Source organism: Egretta garzetta, unplaced genomic scaffold (assembly GCF_000687185.1).
Source record: "Egretta garzetta isolate BGI_Z169 unplaced genomic scaffold, ASM68718v1 scaffold581, whole genome shotgun sequence".
Lineage (NCBI taxonomy): Eukaryota > Metazoa > Chordata > Aves > Pelecaniformes > Ardeidae > Egretta > Egretta garzetta.
Window position 1 is genome coordinate 411,276 of NW_009258623.1, and position 8,278 is coordinate 419,553.

Genomic DNA, 8,278 nt, shown 5'->3' on the forward strand with positions numbered 1-8,278 from the left:
TCAGAATCTCACTCCTGACGATTTGACGGAGGTGGTCGTGACACATCTCCGTACGGAGGACGATCCCCCACCGGAGCTGAAGTTGCCACCTCCAGAGCCGCAGATCCTTCCGCTTCCAGAAGAGAAGCCACCGCCGTACATTCCTCCTCCCATTCCGCAGCTGCCGCCCATGCTTCCACCTCCAAAGCCGCCTCCTACTCCACACACGCCTCCTCCCATTCCTCCGCCCATGCCGCTGCCTCCTCCGAAGCCTCCGCCCATGCCGCTGCCGCCTCCAAAGCCTCCGCCCATGCCTCCTCTGCCTCCACTGATGGTGGTCCTGCCTACCACAGCTGGAAGAGAAGCACGGGTTATGCATGCGTTATCCACTCGCAACCTGCATCTCCTAGAACGCATGAGGAAACAAGTGCCAATACTTACAGACGTTGACGTTGGACATGCCTTCGTTGCACAGCCTGTGAGGGAAAACAGGACCCGTTAATCCTACCGGAATTGCATGTGTCTGCGGCTGAGAATTTCCCCTTTTTTACCAGGAATATATTCTCTATTCTTCCTGAATTTCCCAATTATTCTTTAAAACAAACAAGCAACCTCGAACCTAACAGTCTTAAGCAATACTGAAAACACATGGAAGGCTGAGAATTACAGCATGAGTGAGATTTATCTTCAGAATTTATGTGAAGCTTTAACCCAGCCACAGTATAAACTCCCATCAAATTAGTCAAATAGGAACAAAGAAAGTAAGGTACCTGTTCTCCTCTCCCTCCAGCAGCTTCCTGTACATGGCAATCTCAACATCCAGGGCAATCTTGATGTTCAGCAGCTCCTGGTACTCCTTCAGCAAGCGAGCCAGCTCCTCCTTGTCTTTGCTCAGGGCACATTCCAGCTCCTCCAGTTTCCGCCTGGCATCCTTGAGGGCCATCTCACCCCGCTCCTCGGCCTCAGCAATTGCTGCCTGCAGCTGATGGTTCTTAGAAAAATAAAAAGCCGTTTTTCAGTTCCCTTCTGCACATCCTCCACTGGAGCTGTCCTCCAGACACAGAGTGGATGGAAGATAGGCAGGAACCATCAACCTCCTCCAAAGGACCTCAGTTTCAATGACTACATGACCCTCACGCTATCCTGAGCACAGTACCCGGCTTGGCTATGACCCAGCCTCAAGCCATCACGCAACAAGATGCTGAAGAACCCCTACCTGCTTCTTCACGTTCTCAATCTCAGCCCGCAGCCTCTGGATGTTCCTGGTCAACTCCTGGATCTCTATCTTGGTGTTGCGGAGGCTGTCGCCGTGCCTTCCAGCAGTGTTCTGCAGCTCTTCATACTGATGGCATGGAGACAGAGGAACCCATCAGTGACACAACCCAGCAAGAACTTTGGCCATTCCCTTGCTCTGTGGCAAGGGAGGCGGCCAGCAGCAGAGACTGTACCAGGTGCCCTGAGTGCCTCCCAACCCCCCCGCTGAGCAATCTGCTCGTACTGACGCCTGACCTCCTCAATGATGCTGTCCAGATCCAGGTGCCGGTTGTTGTCCATGGACACCACCACAGACAGGTCCCGGCTGATTGTCTGCATCTGAGCCAGCTCCTGCAAGCAAGACAGGCAGCCCAAGTGACTCTCAAGCTTAAATCCACATGGGCACACAGTCCAAACCCAATGTCTTTAGCCACCACTTTCCCCGTTGCAACTCCAACCAGCCCAGGGAAGGGAGAGCAGCTCTTACCTCCTCAAAGATGCACCTCAGGAAGTTGATCTCGTCAGTCAGAGCTCCCACCTTGGCTTCCAGCTCTACTTTAGTCATGTAGGCACAGTCCACGTCCTACAAGAAAGACCACATGGGTAGACAACAGCTTCCTCCCATCCCAGAAGAGCTGGTGGCATCCAAGGCCACCTGTTGGAAGCTGGCCATGCTGGTGCCGCCCCTCCTCATCTTCATACCTGTTGAAGGGGACAAGACAAGATGAGTCTCTTGGACTGCTCAGCAGTCAACCAGGGGAACCCCCTTGCCCTCCATGGCAACCTTGGCCCCATTTCTGCAGAGGGAAGGCAGTGTGGAAGCCTCCAACCTGGCTTTGCGCCCCTGTCCTGGTGCTCGCTTCTGCCTCTGTCACGGCACTTACTTGGTTTTGTACTCCTCCACGTATTGCCGCATGGTCTGCAGCTCTGACTCCAGCTGCCCCCTCTGTCCCAGGAGAGACTCTAGCCTCCTCCTCAGGTTCTGGATGTAATTTTCAAAGATGACATCGAGGTTCTTCCTTGGCCCCGAAGGCCCTTGCTGTTGGAGGAGCTCCCACTTGGTGGAGAGGACCTTGTTCTGTTGCTCCAGGAAGCGGACCTGAAAGCCCACAAAGGGGTGTGTGAGGCACCCCGGGAGACATCACACTGCTCAAGCCTCCTGCTTACTTGGTAGGCCAAGGCATTCATTTCCCAAACCTCCAACTACCACTCGTTGAAACAGCTCCTGAAGTGCCTGACAAGCGTTATTAAATTCTGAGTCATTCTGAACTTCTCAATTGGAGAAAAAGAGTTGTTGCCAATTGAAAACATCATCCCCATTTTCCATAGCACCAGTTTTGGACATTGCTACAATCTTTTCAGTAATGAAGTCCAGAAAACCGTTATGTTTTTCACCTAGCTGCACATAAGTTCTTTTAGAAGGGGTTCAGTATTTCCTTGGTTTCTATCTGAAATGAAAATAGTCCAAGAGTGTTGGGAAGGTATTTAACGTTCTTAAGTTTATAGAATCAGTTCCTTGCAAATAAAGTCCCATCAAAAATTAAAGCCATAGTGAGAACTCCTAGGACAACTAAATATGCGATGATGACTTTACCCTGAATCACCAGAAATGAGGCTGCAGAGATGACTAGGCATGAGCATCTCCAGAAAGTCCTGCAGATGTTCTCTTTAATCTTCCATTCGCATGAAAACCTTGCCTATTGTTCAGTATTGCTTAATAAGGCCTTAGTAATTACTTAATAATTACTACAGCATCAGCCTTGCAAACTTTAACAAGTATCTGTTGGTAACAGAACAATCCCTTTCCACACCACAGGAAAGTCATTGAAAACACCCACGTCCAACCAACCACAGTCCTAAGTTCTCACCTTATCAATGAAGGAGGCAAACTGATTGTTAAGAGTCTTAATCTGTTCCTTTTCCTGGTTTTTCACTTGCTGGATTTGGGGGTCAATCTCAACATGGACCGGCTGCAGGAGGCTCTGGTCAATTTGCACTGGTTGGATGCCTCCAGGGAAGCCCGGGACACCAAAGCCACCCATTCCTCCACCGCCCATTCCTCCACCGCCCATTCCGCCACACCCCCCCATTCCCCCCCCCCCCCCCATTCCTCCACCAAAACCACCCATTCCTCCACCAAAGCCACCCATTCCTCCACAACTCATTCCTCCACCAAAGCCACCCATTCCTCCTCCGTAACTTCCACCAAAGCCACCCATTCTGCTGCCGTATCCTCCACCACCATAGCATCCACCCATGGTAATTCTTCTGCTGCCACCCATGTTATGGAGGCTTCTGCTGCTATACCCTCCACAATGTCCACCTCCTCCACCTCCCCTGGATGAGGAGTAGGAACTGTAACTGATCCTACTTCTGCCGCCACCTCCTCCAAAGCCACCACCGATGGCAGAGCAAGAGCTGTAGCCCTTTCTACTCCCGCCTCCAAAGCTTCTGCAGACAGACTGCCGAGACATGGCTGTTCCTTCCAAGCAGAGTCAAATTCAAGAAAAGCAGAAAGGCCAACGGAGCTGTGCTGCTGAGGGATGAATGCAGAGAGAAGTCCGCACAGTCTTCTCTGGCTCCACAGCTCCAGGCACTCCCTTTTATCCGCTTCTGGAGGTGGGCTGGGACGGCTTGGGCGTGAAGGTGGAAACCAATTTATTATTTTCATCAGCATGGTGTTGTTGACAGATTCTCACTTGAGCTTTACCATATTTGGGCCTGCCTATAAACACACCCTGCAATATAGAAGGGAATAAAAGAAAAGAACATTGACATGGGGCTCCATGACTAAGTGGACTCTTGTATCTTTACGACATCTTGGAAATCAGCTTTTCAAATAAATCACTTCTGTGCAGCCCCTTGTTGGATTTCCAGCCTTCATTAATGGTTCCCAATAATTCCAGATAGAGATCTTTCCAATCAAAGCTCCACTGCAAGCGAAGTTTTGATGAAATCCCAGCTATAATATAGCTTTCACAACGCCTTAACACACCCTAAATCCGCTTTTTATGTGTAAAATTGCCTTTGGCATTTTAGAAGTTTCCCAATCTTGAACAAGAACCTCATGACACCAAAGTTTGAAGAGACTCAGCATATTCTCCTGCTAGAAAGGAATTGCATCTGCTTGGAGTGCAATGTGGCGTCACTTGGAATGGGAGTGTCTTCGCCCTGTGGATTAAATTCTCTCCAACTGTATCTTCCCAAATCCGTGACAGTTCACTGGGACCTTGGACGATGCTGGAGCAGAGCGAACAAGACAACTTGAACCATCACGATCCTTCCCTGTGCTCTTCTGAGGGCGACGGGGAACGATGTGGAGGAGCAAAGGGACACTTTGGGCAGCTGCTTCGTGGACGATGGCTGGGGACAGACAGACAAGCGCTGCAGAAGTGGAACAGCAGATGAACAATTCCAGGCGGAGAGGGGTTCCTACTGCTCAGGTGAATGTTGCTGACCTCTTATTTACTTGGTCCTTTCCAAAGACGAGCCAACTGAAGCGAAAAAACATATTGAGAACTGGAGCTGTCGCAACTTCCAAGGCACGGTATTCCCTCTTACCTCAAACATTCTGCTGGAAAAGGAACATGGTTTAGTAATGTATTCTGCAGGATGCCTCTGAAATAAAGGAGCCCGGTTTTTGATTGCCTGTAAATGAAATTTTAAGTAATTAATTGTAAGGTTCCAGATTATGATAGGAAATATGCAATGACATTAAGGTGCAGGGTTCTGAAGAAGTGAGATTACAGGTGCAGGTTAAAAGGAAACTGGGGTCTGTAAATCCTATTTACAAAGCACTCTGAAGGTATTATCTGCCTGGGTGTTATCAATCAAATATGTATTTAAGTTGAGAAGTGGAATATAAAATGACATTTCACATTTTCTGTAGATGATAGCCAGCATAAATGATCAAAACGTGGCAGAGAAAATAAACATTACGGCCCTGCAAAGGATTTAAAATTATAATGAACATAAATTTAAGGTTATTCAAAAGATCTAAGCATGAACTTACACATTCATATGGAATTTTCCAGAATCTCCTATAAGACTCATGCAACCGAACATTGTTTGAAAGCATCACTGGGTATCAGCCTTCGGCCACAGACACTTCAAACCCTTGGAAAAACCAGCCCAGAGACTCACTTGAAAAGCCACTGGGGGAATCAGATACATAAATGCCTTTGACGGGCACCGAGGTGGAGGCTGCTGACACCACAGTCACGTTATAGAACGGGGCACACGAGAGTGGAGAACGTTACCCTTGAGGGACTCAAAGCACGGTTGGCCAAGGGTTATCCTACCCTTGAGGGACCCAAGTCATGGCTGGCCAAGGGCTATCCTACCCTTGAGAGACCCAAGTCATGGCTGGCCAAGGGCTATCCTACCCTTGAGGAACACAAGTCATGGCTGGCCAAGGGTTATCCAGACATGTGCAGCCTGCCCTATGCAACAGGCTGCAGCACGGGGGGCACACCTTCCCTTTCAAGAGCAGCTGGAATGAAGAAGGTCTTATTTCTCAGTGGTTATCTCCAAAGCGGAGGGCTAAGTGCTCCGGCTCGCTTTGCAGTCCAACGCGCTCACTCATGGTGAGCAGTCCCAGGGAGGCGCAGGGCGGCTCAGTTGGTACTTAGAGCAAACAGGTCGTCTCTTTTCATGGCCTCCCTCCAGATTGCCAAACACAGGGTAGCTGCCGCTCTTGAGTCACTCTGACGTCTTCAGACAAGATGTGAAGATTATACCAAACCTGGAGTCACTTCAGCCTCCTCCAGGTAAGAATTAATACCAAGCCTAGGCTCTAGCCATTCCCTCAGATCTCTTACACAAGGAGTTGTATGCAGCAAAATCATCAACAGTAGGGAAAATGTAAACTCTGCAGAAAACACAGATGGAGACGAAGCCAGGCTGCAGCCTCGGATCTCACATGGCAAAGAGATTCCGGCACAAAACCCAAGAGGGAGCGGAGAGGAGGATGTCGCAATGACTCCTCACAACAATGCCTACAATGCCGGGTTTCAGATGTTAAAGCTGAGAAGCAGCATCGTCTTAAAACGAAGGGCAAAATCAGGTGGTTCTTGCCCCAAGCCAAACTCCAAAGTGCCTTGGCACAGCCCCAGCTTCTCAGAGGCATTGCCTTCTCATCGTCTTCTGTTTGGGCCCAGCCCAGCCACGTTCCCCAGCTCTAGCACACCTCTGCTGGCTTCAAAGCCTGGAGAAGGTCCTCCTCCAAGAGGCCTGTAACCATGCCCCACCGCCTTGCCTGGACCTCTTCCTAGGCCTGCAGCTTCCTGACCTGCTACGGGGACACTGGCAGTGTGGAACAGGTTGTTGTGGGACTCCTGAACCCCTGCTGAAAGCACTTTCTGTCTCTTTGATCTCTTCTTGTGGAGGAGGAACTGCAGCACAGATCAAACGGGCCAACATTCTTCTCCCGTACCCCCTCCTCAAGCTATGCCAAATCTCTCCCACTTGCTCCCAGTATAAAGGGGGGCCTTGTCTAACTTTTTGAGGGAGCCAATGGGTACCTGAGCCCACGGCTTTGGGCTGAATCGTGCCTGCCCACGGCTTTGGGATGAATCGTGCCTGCCCAGCCCTTTGAGTTCCCACTGCTGGTCAGCGAAGGGGAGGACGTGTTAGTGGTTCTCAAGCACCCCTGGTGGTCGTAGGGTGCCGAGCTGTGCAGCCCACCTGGCCAGAGCCTACTCACACACCAGAGGGTAGGTGCTTGGCCAACGTCCATATCCATGTTTACAGGCAGATGTAAACCTGCCCTCCCACCGCCGCCCACAGTGCCACTTCCATCATCTTCCCTTAGCACATATCAAAGCCTGCTCCACGGGGAGATGATCAGAAGGGAATGTTATGAGAGGGTGCTCAATTGCGTTGCTTGGTGCAATGGCTGACCCATGAATTCTAGGATGGTGCTTCTGCCGCAGCTGAACTGCTGCACATTGCTTGACTGGAGCATCCAGAACCCCACCATTCCAGGTACGGGCTTGTGCTGTCAGGCACTGCAGTGACTGGGAAGCATCAAGAGGCATCACCCACCCTTGGGCATGTCCTAGATCCATTGGCATGCCTGTTCAGTTCCCTCACAGCACACTCATGCCACGTTCAACAGAAGAATAACCCACACCTTCCCACCAAGTTGCTTCCCCAAACACCAAAACCACCTTGCCTAGAAGGGGCTCCCAAAGCAATGACACAAAGACGTTGTGAATGTTCTCTGCAATTTATTGAGAATGGCAACATCCCAAGGAAGTAGGACATACCACAAAGAGAAGAGGAAGGGCGGTGGGGACAGTACACCTTGTTCCATGCCACATGCCAGGGGGCCTGGCACTGAAGAGCAAGCTTGGTTCTCCTTAGAAAAAGTCCACGTGTGCCTGAGGTGTTCCCAGGTGTCACGGAGAGCAAGGGCAAGTGGAACTGGAAGCCACGGCTCCAGTCAGAGCTCCAGCAAAGCTGCCCAGGTGCTCCACCCGGGGGCAGTTAATCCCTCTGGCCAGCGGCCGAGAAGATGCTCCCTCCCAGCTCTGCCAAGGGACAAGTCCCACTTGCTCCACACCTCCCCAACCCCAAAAGCTAGTGGATGGAAGCAGCAGGGTGTACTGCATGCAGAAGCACCCCAGGGATACGGCCATCGAGGAAGGGACATGAGGACAGAAGAAGAAAGGGGAGTTTTATACACATTTGCCAGGAGGCAGCCAGAAATGTACAACCCAGCAAGAAAGGCAGAGCGCTTCCCTCCGGTAAATCCGCTCCCCGGTGCCGGGTCTCCACAGCGGGGACTTTTCTTTGCTCAGGCGGTTCTCTCATCACTGGGCTGGGGGCTAACGAGCAGCTCAGCGGGGCTGCTGATGGGACATGGCCTTGCCACGAGACTCCCTTGATGGGACAGAGCCAGGTAGACGAGGCGGTACGTGGTGGGCTGTGAGGGACGCAGTTCATTTCGTTGCAGGACACCGGAGCTGGAATTAAGGAGGCTGGGCTGCTGCCGGGAGAAGGTGGGGGATGCTTCTTTCCTTTTTCAACCTGGCTTTGGGGC

The 8,278-nt window shown here is 51.1% G+C and overlaps 1 protein-coding gene across 1 annotated transcript; it reads right to left on the reverse strand.

The window, feature by feature from the left end:
* Nucleotides 1-3,707, reverse strand: LOC104134653 (keratin, type II cytoskeletal 3-like). The gene is given in 9 exon segments (XM_009648232.1): nt 1-332; nt 421-455; nt 750-970; nt 1,196-1,321; nt 1,435-1,584; nt 1,721-1,847; nt 1,915-1,935; nt 2,118-2,332; nt 3,102-3,707. Coding segments are annotated over 9 exon segments (1,833 nt in total).
* Nucleotides 3,708-8,278: the final 4,571 nt, after the last annotated feature.